The following is a 19,295-nucleotide window of genomic DNA, read 5'->3' on the forward strand; positions in this document are numbered from 1 at the left end:
AAAGTTACGATCAGATAGTATTAAAAATAGTGAAATTCTTCACCGTTTTCCCAGAGTGACATTCCATAAGTTACTTAACCACGTCCAACAGGGAAACTGCGCATACTTCATTTTACACAGCTGGGAAACCATACTTTACTCACATTACAACTGCTTCCCATTTTTAAAAATTTAGTAGTGAAGGGCGCTGGAAAGGAAATAACACTTTTGGAAAATATGAAACTACTGTCAATTCATTTAATCCTGATTTATTTACGATGAGATAACCCACGCTGGGCTACACCACTTAAGAGATGGCCTGACCGCTTACTTGAAGTAGCACCCCTGCCCCAACTCCACGAGCCCCTGTCTAGGAGTATCTAACCAACTAGGAAGTAAAGACAGGAAAACATTTACAACTGTGGAATCTACGAGTCAGGTATGTGGGTGTTCACTCCCTTATCACTGCTACCCTCTCAAATTTCAGGAATATATTTTAACATGTTATTAGATATTGTAACAGAACTCTTATCAGAAAAAAAAAAAAAAAAAAACACACCACATTTAAATATCGCACTACTCCCCAGGAAATTTCCTGTTTTTCCAAGTAAAGTGTCCCTTTCATTTCTGACTAGTGCCATTTGACACCAATATCAAATTTTTTAAAGGTTAAACATACATTTGATCACATTCTTTCACAAAACATTTCCCTTCAATTACATATTTATGTTCTTTCTCTCATCCAGAATCTAAGTTGTAATTATAAACCCAACCCCAAATTATTAATAAGTGACTATTAACCATTCATCGTGACATTTAGCAATTACTATATAGAGTTTACATATAACACCAAGTTTCTGAAATATTCAACAAGTACGTTTCTGAATAAAATGTGATGGTATGATTTCAATTAGTATTTGGGAAACAAGATCCAATTCAGTTACTGTCATTGCTGATAATCTCTATTTCTATTAAACGGCAATTCCAAGTAAAACATATTTTTCTCCATTATTGATACTGTAGGATTAAAAACAAATATTTAATCTCTTCCAATGAACCCTCAGCACTGATTTTAAGCAGAAAAATCCAAAAACTCAATGAAGAATAACAAATTAAGCTTTATGAAATACAAGTGAACCAATAGTTCTTTAAAAACTGCATCTGTCAAGAAGAAAATGAATACATTTATTCTCAAAATAAACAAAAATGGGGAAATTAACAAAATACATTGCTAAAATAAAACAACTGGAAAATGGGTATTCCTTTATTTGTGCATGTTAATAATAGCATATGAAACCTAAATCCTGCAGACTTTAAATTCAGTGTTTCAAATCATTACACAAAAAGAAACAATATTGTGATGTTATAATACTAAAACTGTTTCATATTATCTTTTTATGGAACGAATTATGGGAGAATATATGACAAATTCACAATTATTTAGAAAAGCTAGTACTATTCTTTATTTTTATATTTACTGGTTTTAAGCAAATGACATTCAAATGTCTTTCTTGGTATACTCTTTCACAAGAAAAAACAATGACTGAGCGAGCCACAGAGTTGTTTAACTGGACAAAAAACACTAAAAACTGAATAACTAGCAATTCACAGATGCTCCACTTGACTGTCACTCAGAAGCTGACTGTTCCCAGGGTAAACTTGGTAAGAACTGGAACAAGGACTTTCTCGATGCAGGGACAAAGCTGTGTAGAGCTCTGTTCTTGGAGCCAGAGTGAGCCGGACACTAGAAAGTTCAGGAGATTAGGGCATCTCTTTGTGCAATGCTTTCAAATGTTCTTGAATGAATCGTATAGAATTTCACAGCCTTGGCCAAAGATAGCTTGGAATTAACATCAAGGATAAAGTTTCTCCCAATCTTACTTCAGCTTTGAAGCAAAATACAATGCTAAACATTACCTAAGAATTATATGAATAAAAATAACAGATGATGGGAAAGGTATATATTTAGGTGCAAGAGACATCACTCAAAAATCATAACTGATGTTAAAACTCCCCACACTGCAATTAATGTCACAAATCAGAATCCCACTCCCTGCCAACTCACACTCATGGAAAACGTGATGAGAATAGTCTGTGATTATTATTTTACAATCTCCATTATCATGTTTTCAAAGATTTGCCAAAAACAAAAGAATACTGCAAATTTTAGAAGACAATTCCATCCATACTGTTGTGTCTAAAAAATAGAACATAAAATAGTACATAAGAAAAGTTTGATACAAAAGCATGCATCTCAATCATGCTTTACACTCAACTGCTTTTACGCAAGAATTTAAATAAGTAACCAAACTTCTTTCTTTCCAAAGTATGCCTTCCAGCAAAAACAGAAACCATGCAAAGATGAGGTAATATTTACATACTGTTCACTTTAAAAAAGCACATTATTCTTCAGAAAAATGCTAAAAGCATGACATACTAACACACTGAAATGTTATGTGAGAAATAACTATGCTATGACCAATGCCTGATGCCTCAGATTTGTGGTTTACATTAAATACATGATTCCTCAAATGTAATTCTAAATTAAACATGTCTAACATACAGAATTTTAAACATAACGAGGACTCTGCTTTGGAATAAAAATCCCAATGTGATAAGATGTTTCTCCATACTATTGAAAATCAATCTTCAAAACACATATTTGACAGTAGAGAGATCTGATTCCAATAACACTAGCCATACTCAAGTTAATTCTGTTTTTTAAAATCACCACTTGAACTGTATTCCTGGGAGACAAGCACACCTAGCCTGTCAGACAAGTTTTGCTGGAGAGACTCCTGAGCGACAGAAGAACATTCACAACCCTGCAGAGTCAGGCCACCTTGAACACTTCTAGAAACCAACATGCTCAAGAAATGCCCAATTTCTTCTAAATCACACAGCAAATCCTCACCTAACATCCAACCTAACAGTATTGTTTGATTTTAAAGAAAATTTAAAGGGTAAGATCTAGATATTGACACCAAATAAATAGCAGATAAGATTAAAAATAAGACATTATTTTATAAGCAAAAGAGATTTGCCTTCAAACAGGTTTTTTTTTTCCAAGATTCAAAAGATTTATTTGGAAAAATCAGCACAGGACAAAGATATCCTTAATATTCCTCCTCAGAATATTTGAATATTCAGAATCTATATGAAATGTAGACAGCAACTCTGAGTTCACAGGACATCAACGGTGCATACAGATGTAATCCCCATACCCGCCCTCCCCAATGTGCTACTCTGTCTGCCCCTTAGTGACATCAGTTTTCACTAAGCTTCTACCTTCAGGGCAACTTGCACAAACTAAAAAACAGAAAATCATTTGCATTTTTAAATGGCTGGGATTAGTTAAAGCAACCAAAGTATTACTATTACAGCAAAGTTTAGTAAAACTATAAGAGAATACCACTAATAACATTTTAAAATTATCCAAGATGATTTCTTTATTGAGATTAACTACATAGAATTCACAGTACTATGGCATACTTATATTTAGCTAAAGTCACAAACACATTTGAACATTCACAATGATGAGTATCATCATTACCATTCTAATCTACAAAGCTTATGAATAAAGAAAAATACAAAAACCTCACGTTTTACAAAAAAAAAAAAATTTTAACGTCTACATACAATAACAATAAAACCACTTCTAGGTAACAGGTAAAAGTGTATTGTTTTCCTCTAGGTAGTCAGGAATGAAAGAATGTTTAATACCTACGACGCTTATTAGGGCCTTCAAAGTTGCCCCCTTGGCTTCCTCTACCAAAACCACCAGGACCACCACTACCAGGACCTACACCACTCATCGGTGCTTGGGGGGTCTCAGAGCCTGTTCTACTACCCATAGGTGAGCCCATCTGAGACGGTGGTCCTTGTGGAAATCTATCATTGTGCTATATAATACCACATAATACATGTGAAGTCCATTTGGAACACACCAAATGTAAGTGACAAGAAAAATTGGCAAAATCCCAAGTGGTGGTGTCATGAAGTTCAGCAGAAAGTCCAGCAGAATCAGGATCACACATAGAAGGAAGAAAGGAGCAATTTAATTAGTTACTATGTTTAAAAAATAAAAGAAGCATCTGAATGAAGAGTTACATTTTGCTAATGCTATGCCCCAATTTCATGAAAAAAGAACTGATTTTATGAAGTGAATGCCATCTTAAACCTAATTAGTTATTATTATACTGTTCTGATCTTTCTTTTTTTAATTATTTTTTTTTTTTGGCAGCACCGCACAGCTTGCGGGATCTTAGTTCCCCAACCAGGGATTGAACCCAAGCCCTCAGCAGTGAAAGGGCCGAGTTCTAACCACTGGACAGCCAGGGAATTCCCTCTCTCTTTTTCATTAAAGTTTATACTGCATGTAACAGCGCCGTGTAATAAAAACACTGTTTTTTTAAAATCAGAGAGACAAAACTAGGGAGCAGCATCACATTGTTTGAAAAAGTAAACATAAAAATTTCAATAGCAGTGCTTTTAACATAGAAAGCATGAGTATAAACACACAGTTATAATTTCAGTATGAAAACTTACGAGGTGTTTTTCTGGAAAGACTATCACTGGGAAAATAGATTTAGTTTTTAAAAGCTGACAATTAGCGTGTACTACTAATAGCAGAATTAAAACACTTGAATTATGTATTTTGTAAAACTTCACAGTAATAACCACATATATTAATCTCAAAGGTTGAACAGAACTCCCTACATGCAGCAGTAAAATATCACTGTGAAAAAGACTAACGGGGATATTTAAATAAACTTTACCATTTCTGCGGGAGGTATGGAAAAGCAGGACAGTTACTTTTACTTTTAACTCTCTGCTGATGATTATATGCTACACAAAATTTAACCAAAGTATTTACAAATTTTTACTAGCTCTCAGACATTTTACTACAAAATAAGCCTCCAATGGAGGAAATAGCAACACTAATTAGTATGCAACATCTGACCTGATCACAGTCGATATTACGGCACTGCCTCATTATCTCCCTATGTTAACACTCATTTAAAAAACCTGTTAGCATGTCCAATTTGTCCAAATTCTTAAAGGACTGTATTTAAAGTAAATAAATTTTAAAATAATAGAACACTGCCTCCATCAGTTCTAAGACGCACATTCACTGCTCACGTCTCTGAGATCAGGAGGGTTTAGAGCTGATGGCAGGTCTGCGTTTACAGCAGCACCTTTTCTTTCTCAGCAGCAAAGGCGCCTTCAGTTCCAAAATTGAACTGCCTTTTCCAAATATACGATCAACTAATTTCCCTTTTCTAAATGTCACTTAGGACAACCATTAAAAAGAACCAAATGAGAAAATGTCTTAGGAATATAACATCTCAAATAGTGACAGACTTTAAGGGAAATGAAAAACAGTAGCAGTCTTGCCACTGATTCTCAAATATGAATTACAACTGAAAAACGTTTTTATATTTAACCCACACAAAGATATCTTCACACTCTCAAACCAAGAAATGAAATTGTCTACTTTAAATTTAGTATCAAATTTAATTAAAATTAGTAAGTCTATAGTAAGAATACAATGTAAGTTTAAAATATATTTTAAAACTTTAATGTAAATTTTTTACAGTTAAATTCTCTGAAATTACTCATAAATGATTTTTTTACGAAAAATGACAGAAAACTGTGTTTTCACACATATTGAGGTTTTGTACCCCACCAAAGGTAAAGAGTTCACACAGGAATAAGAACACGATCACAAAATACTTGACCATTACACTGAATGCTGGTAAAAGGTGTGTACAAATTAAATTAAAATCACTGTAAAATCACTAGAGTTAACATATATACCTGCTATATACTTAAGTACAAAAGCATGCCATGGATCATAATCCTAACTCTTGGGAAACTAAAAAATTGCCTCTCATAATCACCATCTAACTTCACAAAATTACCTTTTCTTCACTGGATACTGATCTTTACTGACAAAACAAATGATGCCAAATTATGTTAAGTGTGAAGTTACCTTTGGGGCAGAAGTATATATTATTGAATATAATCACAATAATGTTTATGATACATTACCACTGCTCCATTATCTGGCATCATTGGAGTTCCCATATTTGCAGCTCCTTCTGGCCCCATGGCAGGACCAGGACCCATTGGTGGGCCAGGTATAGTTCCTCTGTTGTTCATATTCATACCCATCATTGGAGGAGGACCTTGGTTACCAGCAGGTGCTGGGCTAAACGCATCTACGTAAAACAATCTATACTTAGAGCTGTCCTATCTTAGTTGATAAACATTTAAAATTTAACAATACTTAGGCAATCTATATAACAAGACTATTATCAAAATTATTTTACTTCCTTGAGAACGGGAAACTCAATTATCTACTCTGATAGAGCATTATATTTGCTAAACAAATGTACATAAAACAAATGAGAAAACTGTCAATTATTTTTAGCACATTTGAGACTATAAAAGCTTGAAAGTTTTCTTTAAAAAATCAGTATTATTTGCTGTAGTCTGCTTTTTAACCAAATACTCCCTTACGAGTGGTGACAACTTTCTACCAGTTTAAATTAATGGCAAAGGATTAGCACTTAGGAAACCACTTAATTTTCTTACAGTCATGACTAAAAATACTAGCATGTAAAATTATATTAAATTATGAAGGGAGAAGCCATGTCCTCATACATACACATACACACACACACACACACACACACACACACACACACAAAGTTCACTGTAAATAAATTCTTGGCTTTTATATAATTACTGAACATCTCCCAAAATTATAGGAGGTACTCTTTTTTAACTTTATATAGAACTATGCAATAGAAACAAACAAAAAAATTGAAATGATTCATCATGACAAAACTTATTTCTAAAAGCAACTGCAACCAAATACAGATAAAATACTAATACAGCTGTTTGAATTTTTTCAACATGCTGAAATTCTGGAAATGAGAACAATTGGATACTTCAAATTTTTTCATCAAAAGACATCCATCCACCTGCTTCATGTTAACTGCAATAATGTTTAAGCTGTAATACATTTATAAGGGCCTCAAATACAACATTTTTGGGTATCCTCTTTGAACTTAAAAATTTTTTAAACTACTCATACTTGTTTATCATTAAAAATTCATGACAAAGACTGATTCTGAGTTTTCTTCTAGTATTTCATTATCCAGTTAATTTCATGACATTCAGAACTCAATTTCACAACAACACATTATAAATAGGAGTGGCAGTTTTCATTCAAACTCACAACTCTACACAGCACCCAATGCAGCTCAACCGGCACAGGACTGGGTCCAGGGAGCTGAGAGGAAGAAATCTGACTCCCTGCCGGCCCCTAGCAACAGACCCCTGCTCCTTCTGAGCCCAATCCCCAGGACCCCAGCCACTTCCTAGGGAAGGAAGTAGTTCCTTAATGCCCCAAAGTTCTTGTTAGTTAATCTACACTTCAACTACACAAGAATACTTCTACTCCCTTAAGATAGCTATAAAGAAAAATTTTTACTAGACTTCCACAACATCTCCCATAAGTGAAATGAGGAAGGGTAGAGACAGTATCCAGGAGGAATATTACCTCAACTTTCCCCGAAAAGAACAGATCAAGGATTAGTGGTTTTTCTTCTTTTAATAGAACATAATTATCACACCTAACTTATGAGATACGAATATAACTATACAAGTATGGGTATAATAAAATAAATGAAAAATATTTAAAACTATCATTAGTTGAGGTAGACTTAGTAACTATGTCTTCTACCAGATGGCTGTAATTACACTAAATTTAAAGATCTAAGGAATGTTAGAATTATCTGGTCCCCCGAAAAGCAGTTATATAAACTATGTTCCACTTCGTACACACTGGTAACAGACCAGAAAATCTGTCATGTTTAATCCATGCAACTTAACAGGATATGACAATTTACCAACTTAACAGTGACATTCAACTGCATGATAAGGACTTGTAGCTCCATGGATCCATAACTATCATGAGGATAAAATCTCACTTCGAATAAAATGTAAAGAGGAGAAAATTAAATGGCGTGGATGTTAGGGGAGCTAATTAAGTGCTCAAATGTAAACATGGTTCTCTGGTGAATAAAATGCCATTAAAATTTTTAATTCTCTTAAATTCCTCACTAAATAAGGAATCTAAAAGTACATTCTCTCATTTCTTCTAATAAAGTTGCTAATCAAGTAAGAAAGTCAGAATGTTTTCATGGTCTCTGAAACATCACAAATGTTTCAAGTTTGGTTCTGATGTTAATGACACACTTAAAATCCTTAAATCCAACTGGATTATATTATACACCAGCCCACAACTTACTGTGAAAAAGACATAAATACTGAACTACCTTTACATTACTAGACCCTCAACTGTGCTTTCTAATTTAGAACTTCTCATGTACTCTTGATGCACTAACTTTTTTCATGTATCCATTGTACTAACTTCACAATTAAGCTCTTTTGGTTAAGGGTTATGTCTCATGCTTCCTTTGCATATCAGAGATGCTCAATGACTACTTTTTGGTAGATAAGAAAAGTGACGAAGTAAACAGCAATTGTGTTAAATGATTTAGATTATCTAACTGGCAATGGCAACGGAACTGGCATGGGGGAGGGGTGCTTGGTCATGGAAAATGCTCGATCCACATATTAGAGGCTTTAAGATGTCTTACTCCACATACTACATGTACATTCCAAGTACAATCTGGATTTCCTCAGTGGGAGTGCATGTGATGCACACTGGAATGTTAAGGTAATGTAATCTTTACAACAATATGTACATTTGACTTTATATAAAGATTCTAACCTCAGCTTCTGTGGGACAATGTGAAATTAATATATAAAATTTTATTATTTACCTAATTTTCAAACGTATGACAGTTCAAACTTAATAAGACATATGAAAACATCCCATACTTATTTTTCCCTTAGCCTATTTACTTGATATTGCTGCCCTGACAACCTGGTTATACAAGCAATCAATATTAAAGATGCTAATATAGGCACTTTTTTAAAAACTTCACATCAACTCTAAACATACACATTAGTCTAAATATGCAAGACACATCTCATTTACTTGACAAGTCATAGATGTCTCCAAACAGTGCAGTTCTGTGCACAATACTGTGGGTTACGGCAAAATAGTTAAACATTCAGTAAAAGGAATAAAAATAGCCTCAAAGTTACACAAAAAATTATCTTAAAATAGAAATAAAATACTCTCAAAAAGTTTATAGACACTACAACTCAGAAACTATCAAAATTCCAAGATAAAAAAGCCAGTTTCAAGGCAAGAAATCGGATTTTTAAAAATGCAACAACATAGCTTTATTACACCATGTGATGACTCAACAAGTTTCAGGTCATTTACCAAAACCTGTTTACAGGTTTCTTTTTGTTATATCTATTAAAACATAATACCTCTTTTAGCCTAAGAATAAACAAAATAAAAATGTTCTTCCTAGGCATGTATTTTTAATATACTGGTATTTTTTTCCTCATTAAATAAATGTAAGAAATTTCACCACTTACAAACGCTGGTTGCAAGTTTTTGTTTGTTACTGATATGTAGATAACACAAATAGCATGTACACTTCCCTGAAAAATGACAAGTAAGTGACAGAAGGGTTTGCTTCAAATCCCTACCTCCCATGTTTATTGCTCCACGGGGACCCATATCACCCATTCTCATTTCCTGTTCTCTCTGTAAGTAAACATAGTTGTCACAGTCAACCTATCGATCTTAGGACTTTACATTTCCCATCTAAAATCAAAAAGAAAAGAATAAATTGCGACATCATGTTCCATTAAAATATTTTTAAATTTCCAACATCATTTATTTAATAAGAACACTGAAAAGACACTTCAGTCTCCCAGGCTTAATTAATATCCTGCATGTGCTTAGAGCACCCAATTTATATTGCTATATTATCAATGAGTCATACAAAAAACCTACTACAGGATATTTGTAATGTTATTCTCCCTAGAGATCATACACACATGCCTAGATTCTAAGAGAAGAAAAATCTAACAATAATGACCACCAGGACCAACTATTTTTCCCTCCCAGGTCTCTAAAGTCTTAAAACAGAAATGACTGTTACCACTTTCGTATTCAAATGTATTCAAACACACAACACAAGCAGCTGTGGGGTACTAAACCAAAAATAAGGTTATAGACAATTTTCATTTTTTAAATATTATAATTCACCTTTGCATTTTTATTCAAGTGCTCAAGCATTATTTCACCCAGGACCTACAGATAGATATACCATGAAAGCCTCCACTACACACAAACAATTACTGAAAGCTCAACATAATTTTGCTTCCTTTATTTGAACAAGAATTTTTCTTGGAAACCGAAATAAAAGTGTTATTACACAGTTGGAAAGTTCTGAAACAAAATGCTCTTGAGGTTACCTGTGACATAAAAAGCCATACAAATGTACAAAATGTTTTAAGTTTCAGTATAGAAACTACTTCCTAGAAACCCATTTACCAACAATAGTTATATAGAATTAACTTCAATGAAATCTCTAGGTGAAATTACCCAACATATCATAATTGAAATTTACACTACTATTTAATGATCTTGTGCAATACCAGACAAGTGTGTTAAATGTAGCAAATCATAAAAAACACTGAGGCAAAAGTAGCAATGTCTAAATCTAAAGAAAGCATCATTTTTCTACTTTTAAAAGCAGTCTTACTAATAAAATGGGTTGGTTTTAAAATATAGTGAAAAACACCTATAAAGCTAGAAATAAAGGAAATAAAAGCCTATGATAGATAAATGCCACTAAGCAGCAAATCAACTGCCCATCTAACCTAACAGAGATGCCTCAAAAGTTAACCTTTAATGAAGCTATGATATGAGAAAAATACCACTCACATAATAGCTTCATGAAGAAACATTTCTCATTGCCTAGAAAACGTAAATACCAAAGCTTTCCCAAAGCTAACTTTTAACTTTCCAAAAACTAAATTTCTTTCATCATAAAACATTTGACTATTAATGGATACTATTACTGACCAGCAAAAAAGCTATTTTATAAAACTGACTACTGATGAACTCATATAATTTTGCAATTATAGGGAAAATGCTATTCTCTAATCACACTTAGCACTATTATCAGTAAATTAAACCAAGTTGTCACTTCCTCATCAGCAAAGCCTACTGACAAAGTGTGGACTGTTTGCGCATATCCAAAATCTTCCAGGTACTATTTATATGAGATACTCTTCAAGAAGAGCTGCTTGCACTCCAGCACCAGAGAGTAAAATACATGGATTTTATGGCCCCAACATTTTTAGGGGACAAAGGTGTAACATATTTTTTGACTTGTCTTAACTATGAAAGACTAGAAAGGCAATATCTAATCACTAACAGAGGGTAATTATTAGTCTCACTCTTTGAGACTTCAATTTTCAAATCCCCCTTAAATACCCCAAACCCTAGCTTCCTAGTCATATTTTAAGGTTATTCTTTCTATAAACCCGCTACTACATACTTCTAGTAAAATGCAAGAGGCAGAAGTAATATTTAAGGGTAGTGTTATCAACAGAAATTAAGACAGTACTTCTCATTATAACTTGATATATCAATAAGGAGAATCACTTGAATAACCGCACTTTAACTATGTACCCACCCCAATAGAAATACATAAACAAGGCCCTCACTTCTCCTAAGAATTCTTCTAATATATTTTAAATTAGAACTGATACATGTGTGATATTTTTATAATACAAATTTTAATGATGCTTTATTACTTTACCAAAAATTATTGTGCTTTAACAGGCAACAACTTATATGTAAAAATCTCAAAAGACTGCAGTGCAATATAAAATGATAAAAGCTATGATAAACACTCCATTTTAATTAATTCAATAAATCCTCATAGCAACCCTATGAAGGTCTACTGTTATCCTATTTTAGAGATCATAAAACTGAGTCATAGACCTGCTCAATAACTTACTCAGGGTCATACATGTAGCAAGTGGTTGAGCTGACCTATAAACTTCTGCCAAAATAGAGTTCACAGAATTTTCTTCTTCACAGGGCACCTTCATTCTTCAAGAATTCCAAGACCAACAAAAGGCAAGATTTTTAATGTATTCTTACCATGTTTATAAGAGACTGTGCCTTTTGATTAAAAGAATTCTGTACTGTAAAGCAATTATACTCCAATAAAGATGTTAAAAAACAAAAACAACCAAAAAAACCCATGTCTACTAGTTAGACACATTTTGCTTCTCTTCTTCAAGTTCATTTCCCAGGACGCTGAAACCTCTCTCATATTTCAATGCCTTTAAATTGAATAATAAAATGTTAATTTGTATTTTATGGAAAAAAAAAAGAAAAAGAATTCTGCGTATGTATTCTTGAAAGCTGGTCAGTGAAATATGCCTAAATTTACCAAAAAAGAAAGTAAAGTACAACTGATTCCAAAGCAGCATTCCATCAACAAAAAGGTTGTTCTCAAGGTGTGGTTCCTGGATTGAAGAGAGTCCCCAAGACACATCCAAGACGTGCACAAACTCAAAACTACTTTATTAGAACACAGTTCTAACACTGGTCTAATCGGGCTTTTCACTGAGACACTCGCAGGGATGGTGCAAGAGCAATGATGGGCAAAAATCCTGGTGTTTCAGCACAAACCAAGGCACTGGCATTCAATGTTTACCAGTAATCGTTGTACTCTAGACATTACAATACAACTCCATTTAAATGATTTCAATTATGGCTGTCCCAGCCAGAGCATCCAGAAAAGACTGAAGATTAGATTGCAAGAAAATAAAACAGGACTTCCCTGCTGGCGCAGTGGTTAACAATCCCCCTGCCCAAGCAAGGGACACGGGTTCGAGTCCTGGTCCGGGAAGATCCCACATGCCGCGGAACAACTAAGCCAGTGCACCACAACTACTGAGCCTGCGCTCAAGAGCCCACGAGCCGCAACTACTGAGTCCACGTGCTGCAACTACTGAAGCCCATGCGCCTAGAGCCCACAACAAGAGAAGCCACCGCAATGAGAAGCCTGTGCACCCCAACAAAGAGTAGCCCCTGCTCGCCGCAACTAGAGAAAGCCTGTGTGCAGCAACGAAGACCCAACACAGCCAAAAAATAAATTTTTTAAACAAATAAATAAATAATTTTTAAAAAGAAAACAGAAGCCATGTATCAAAGAGCTGGATTTTATTTTTATTTTTTTTCTTTCTGGCTGAGCCACAGCAAGCAGGATCTTAGTTTTCTGACCAGGGATCGAACCCAGATGCCCCTGCAGTACAAGTGCATGGTCTTAACCACTAGACCACCAGGGAAGTCCTCAAAGAACTGCAGTACAGGTAGTTCATCAGTTTCTAAGACATGGGTCTGAAACAGCTACCAGTTTGGTTCTGAAAAGATCTCTGACTCGTGTTCAGTTACTTCATCGAGTAGGTCAGGACCCTGTCATGAGACAGGTGGAAAGAATAACCCTGTCACAGTATTTTCTCTGGCAGCAAATGAGATGTGGCCGATCAGGGGAAAATGAAGCACACCAAATGGGTGAGGTCAGTCAAAAACACGGCACAGACTTTCAGTATTCTGACCAGGCCTCAGAGATGTGGCATATCAGTATGTGAAAAAGGGGTCTCGAATTTATGTGGACAGGAAGGTAGACTATGGTGAGTATATGGATAAAAATAATGTGAGATAACAAGAAACAACAATTACAGCTGATAACATATTTCCGAGTGACCAGACAAAAGAGAAGGCATAGAATGGACAATTCTTCTTTGGCCATTGTTTGGTACAGTCTCATTTCCAAATCATGATTGTCTTTATAGTTTATAAGGACAAGAATCAAAACACTCTTTTATATTAAAAAAATAATAATTTCAACTATGAATACCTGGATGAAGCAGTAAAAATGATTAATTTTATTAAATCTCTAACTTTAGGTACATGTCTTTTTATTATTCTATGCAACAAAACAGATATATACATTTAGCATTTCTGCTGCATTCTGAAATATGGTGGTTATTTCAAAAAACACCATTCTTATGATTGGGCTGAAAGCTGAATAAGACACATTTTCTTGGAGCGAGATTTTTACTTGAGACAGCATTTGACAGACAAGCCGAATAGTGACCTGTGTACCTGGCAGTGATTTCTGACGAGTGGCTGATACTAAGAAATGTGATTTGTTTCTAACTTTGTATAACAAAATACATTAACATTTTTATGACTTGTGTAACTCAACTGGTCAATATTTTTCAGCTCGGTACATGACATTACAAACTCATGCATAGGTAGAAGATCCACTCAAAGGTAGACCAATGGATTCTAATGCAAAAGAGTACTTTTAAGAAAATACTGCTTGTCAAGTTTCACTGCAGCATCAAACAACAATATTCACAATTAGCTGAAAAGGTTAAAATATATATACCTCTCTCCACTTACTTATCCATGTGAAACCAGATTCTCTTCGTATTTTTTAACCAAAAGAGCATTTTGCAATAGGTGGAATAATGCAAAAGCAAATATGGGAAGCCAGTCATTTTCTTATAAAGCCAAACACTGAAAAACAGTAAAATAACACTCTTCCCACTACACAAAGTTGAGCATTAAAGAAATTTCAAAAAAAATGTAAAAATAAGGCCACTCTTCCCACTATAACATATTTTCTTTTAAATTTCTCTTTTAATTTCTTACATGGTAAACATTGATATAACCTAAACATAAAGCTCTTTGGGGTCTTCAATAATTTTTAAGAGCTTTAAAAAAGGATTTGAAACCAAAGTTTGATAACCACTGTTTTTAAATTCCAGTCAATATTTACTTGTGAAAATGTAAAGTGGCAGAAATTTTGCACTAATGTAAATTAACTAAACCAGTATACCCCAATGTGCAGAACCTGACATTATTTTATGTATAATGTTGATTTTTTTCCTTTAATACTTAATACTCAGGATATCGATCTGTGATTTTTGAAGATATTTTAGGGTTTTCTAGGTAATCTAATTTAAACAAATATTGACTCTATGTAATTATCAACTGGAACAACATGCTGCAGTCAATGACGAAATGTGCTCACCTCACACACTGATCAGTCTAAGTCCTAACAGCCACCATCATTCTTCTTTAATTCATAAAGTCCTCTCTCATGTATGTCTCTAAAGAAACTTCTAAGGATTTTCTAAGGATCACGATGTGCCACTTAGGTTCCATGTCTTAATAAAGAAAATGCTAAAAATCCTGATATAAAAATGCTGGAATAAAACTTTTAAATCTAAAAGAAATATAATTCTAGAGAAACATATAAGTTTTGGCAAGTAACAATAGTCAACCTTTTTATCATTAAATATTCCTAGAAATTTTCCTAAAAATAAATTACTCTTAGCACTTGGAAATATAGCTTTTCCTTCACTAGAGAAGTTTACATACAAGAATAATAAGACTGTTAGATAGCTAGTCAAACATTCATTGGAGAAAACAAACTGTCAGCATCTGGAAATACTAGGTAACAAACATATTTACAAGAACGGAACAAAAATCAATTATGTGAAATATTTTTTAAAAATAGGTATAAACAGGGCTTCCCTGGTGGCGCAGTGGTTGAGAGCCCGCCTGCCGATGGAGGGGACACGGGTTCGTGCCCCAGGTCCGGGAAGATCCCACATGCTGCAGAGCGGCTGGGCCCGTGAGACACGGCCGCTAAGTCTGCGCGTCCGGAGCCTGTGCTCCCCAACGGGAGAGGCCGCAACAGTGAGAGGCCCACGTACGGCCAAAAAAAAAAAAAGGTATAAAGATAAATAAAATCACAAAAAAGTAGGCCACTTTGCCAAGAAATTATCCACTCATTTAAAAAGTGTTAAGTTATGGAAAGGTGTGCATCAAGAAATTAATCTTCTAATAAACTAAAAAGGGAAGCAAGAAAAGGTCCTATTAATAGAACTCAAATAATAGCATGCAAACTTTCCAACATAACCAACAGAGAAAGTGTGGAAGACTTAACATTTTTAATTCAAGTAATAAAAAACACTTTCCAAGACATTATATCACTCACTGTTATATGGGGGGGGGATATTTTAAGTAACATAAGACAATCTTTAAAATATACAATTTATAGTGGGTTTTTCCCTTCAATTTGCATTCTAAAATGTCTGCCCCCGTGAGTATTGAGGAAACGTTCCTCAGGTTTATGATTGCTTAAGTGAAACTTTACATCACATTTCATTAGGGAACTGCTAATTAAGACAAAACAGTTACCACAACACATCTATTAAAATGTCCAAAATCCTAAATGGTGACAACAGGAAATGCTGGTGAGGATGTGAAGAAACAGGAATTCTCATACACTGCTGGTGGGAATGCAGAATGGTATGCCCGCTTTGGAAGACAATTTAACAGTTTCTTATATAACTAAACATACTCTTACCCTATGATCCAGCAATCATGCCCCTCGTTATTTACCCAAAGGCACTGAAAACTTACGTCCACACAAAAACCTACACAAGGATATTTGTAACAACTCTATTCATAACTGACAACCAAGATGTCCTTCATTTGGTGAATGGATAAACAAACTGTGGTACATCCAGATAATGGATTATTCAATGTTAAAAAGAAATGAGTTATCAAGCCATGAAAAAACATAGAGGAGGGACCTTACTTAAATGCATATTACTAAAAAGCCAATATGAAAAGACTTCATATCGTATGATTCCAACTATACGACATTGTGAAAAAGACAAAAATATGGAAACAGGAAAAGAATCAGTGGTTGCCAGGAATTATGGGGAGGGAGGAATAATAGGTGGAGCACAGAGAATTTTTAGGGCAGTGAAACTACTCTGTGTGAGACTGAATGGTGGGTACGTGTCATTTTCCATTTGTCAAAACCCAGAGAATGTGCAACACCGAATGTAAACTATGAACTTTTGGTGATGTGGATGTGTAAGACACAAGTGTGCCCTGTATGCTGTGGGAATCTGATGTTGGTAGGAGTCTGACGTGAGGGCATCTGTACGTATGTGGGGTGAATGGGGTGCGTGGGAACTGTCCCTTCTGCTCAATTTTGCTGTGAACCTAAAACTACTCTTAAAAATTTACTTTTTAAAAACTTTAAAAATTTTTTTTTTTTTTTTTTTTTTTTTTCCATGCATTTTTTTTATTTATTTATTTATTGCGGTACACAGGCCTCTCCTGTTGTGGAGCACAGGCTCCGGACGCGCAGGCTCAGCCGCCATGGCTCACGGGCCCAGCCGCTCCGCGGCATGTGGGATCTTCCCGGACTGAGGCACAAACCCGTGTCCCCTGCATCGGGAGGCGGACTCCCAACCACTGCGCCACCAGGGAAGCCCAAAATGTTTCTTTTTGAATAAATTATATCTTAATTTATATCACAAGTTTTAGTCATGAAATAATAAAACATTTCTTACTTGTTAAATACTGAATCAGAAATAGAAGGAACCACAAATACAAGTAGGGGGCTTTATCCTTAGTTTACTGTACTGATTAAGCTAAATACATGCACCTCTTAAACTACATTCACTCAACAGTGTATTTTTATTTTTATTTTTTTATTTTTTGCGGTACACGGGCCTCTCACTGTTGTGGACTCTCCCGTTGCGGAGCGCAGGCTCCGGACGCGCAGGCTCAGCGGCCATGGCTCACGGGCCCAGCTGCTCCGCGGCATGTGGGATCTTCCCGGACCGGGGCACGAACCCACGTCCCCTGCATCAGCAGGCGGACTCTCAACCACTGCGCCACCAGGGAAGCCCCCAGCAGTGTATTTTTAAAGCCTGGTTCAGGTAACTTTGTAAACAGATTGTTCTGAGGTCACTGTCAAATTCAACTGACCATGTAGCAAAATTAATTGCCACTTTTTAAAACACAGGATGGCTTTCTAATTGAAGATGAATTAAATATAACTACACATAATCTAGCATGCATCAAGAGACAGAAGGGAATATTTTAAACAAATCAATTTTTAAAACAAATTTATATTGAGCTTAGAATTTTATTTCTAATCTATATACCTGAGAGACATTTTCAAGTTTATCCTTTTCAACTGTCATGGCAAACTCCCTCTGAAAAGCTGCTTTTAAAAACTGAAATTAATTAGGAATATATGTAATTATTTTTCAAATTTAGTTATTTTATCCCAAACTATTAAAGAAATCAGCAATCTGAATACCGACTACAACACAGACTACTTTCAATTACATCTTACCAAGGCACATATAATACTGGTGACCGGTTTGCATTTCTTTACCTGTAACCCAGTTCATTTCCATATCAAAATCAAAACAACTATCATGACTGGCCAGATCAAGGGAAGAAAGATTAAAGAGCAAATATAAGCTGCATAAGAAGCAATTCCAAATCAGTCCCACCAACAGAAGAAAGCAAACAAAGCACATGTGTTCCAATGTATGAAGGATCAAGAACGTATTTAAAAGAGGAGAGTGTCTTTTTCTATTCATGATACTAGACATAAAACAAGTTATCTTAGCAGTCTACCAGAAGCTTTGAAATCCTGACAAATTATATATTGTTTCTAAGTAGATAACTCAAAGCAACACATTCAAAATATAGTAATATTTAAAATATTTAAATAACTAAATACAATTCAAAAAGTTATTTACAATTATAAGATAAACTACTATACAAGCATTTCTATTGTTCAAAAGCAGGATTTAGAAAAAGCAATAATACGTCAAATTAAGACGTTATATATATTATGAGAATTGTAGCAAATTTATAACCAGAAAAGACAGGATTTGAAACGTGGTGCACAGTGTAGTGGAGGATATCATAAGACAAAGAGGCAAACTCACCCATTTACTTTAAATTACTTGAAATTTCAAACAGAAGTAAATGCATTTCATCAGCAGAGCACGCTTACAAACCCAAGTTTTTTGCTCCCTGCCACTAGCAGTTAGTTAATAATTACACATGGATATCGATATTCACATTTATCTAGTTCGCTTTGGTAGAAAAATTCTGACATTTCAGGTGATACTACAGAGCTTCATGCCCTCAACATGAAGTACAAAAGATACGGGATACTGATTGGCCTAAAAAAAATTTTTTTTTACGTAATCCCCATGTAGGAGAACTCCTGTAGGGGGCTCTAAATATTACAACAAGAAATCACAAAGCAGAACTAACAAGTTTTTATGTCTTCCTAGAACCTTCTGTTATTACTTCAAGCTATTTATTAACTGAACAAAATTCCTATTGTTTGCATTGCATGTAGTGGACATTTCAAAAACATGTTCACTTTAGTTCACTTGTATTCGCCAATCTTAACTCTCCTCTTCTCCAA

The 19,295-nt window shown here is 34.7% G+C and overlaps 1 protein-coding gene and 1 pseudogene across 1 annotated transcript in view; one reads left to right on the forward strand and one right to left on the reverse strand.

Annotated features, from left to right (window-relative positions):
• Positions 1-3,410: 3,410 nt before the first annotated feature.
• PSPC1 (paraspeckle component 1) overlaps positions 3,411-19,295 on the reverse strand; it is a 58,947-nt gene continuing 43,062 nt past the window's right edge. The window contains exons 7-9 of the mRNA XM_032610973.1: positions 9,628-9,685; positions 6,034-6,203; positions 3,411-3,881 (exon numbers count right to left, since the gene is read on the reverse strand). Coding sequence (XP_032466864.1) covers positions 3,696-3,881; positions 6,034-6,203; positions 9,628-9,685 — 414 coding nt within the window. The 3' untranslated portion in view covers positions 3,411-3,695. The remainder of the gene's footprint in view (positions 3,882-6,033; positions 6,204-9,627; positions 9,686-19,295) is intronic.
• On the forward strand, positions 13,285-15,624 carry LOC116743286 (annotated as a pseudogene).

Source organism: Phocoena sinus, chromosome 18, assembly GCF_008692025.1.
Source record: "Phocoena sinus isolate mPhoSin1 chromosome 18, mPhoSin1.pri, whole genome shotgun sequence".
Classification (NCBI taxonomy): domain Eukaryota; kingdom Metazoa; phylum Chordata; class Mammalia; order Artiodactyla; family Phocoenidae; genus Phocoena; species Phocoena sinus.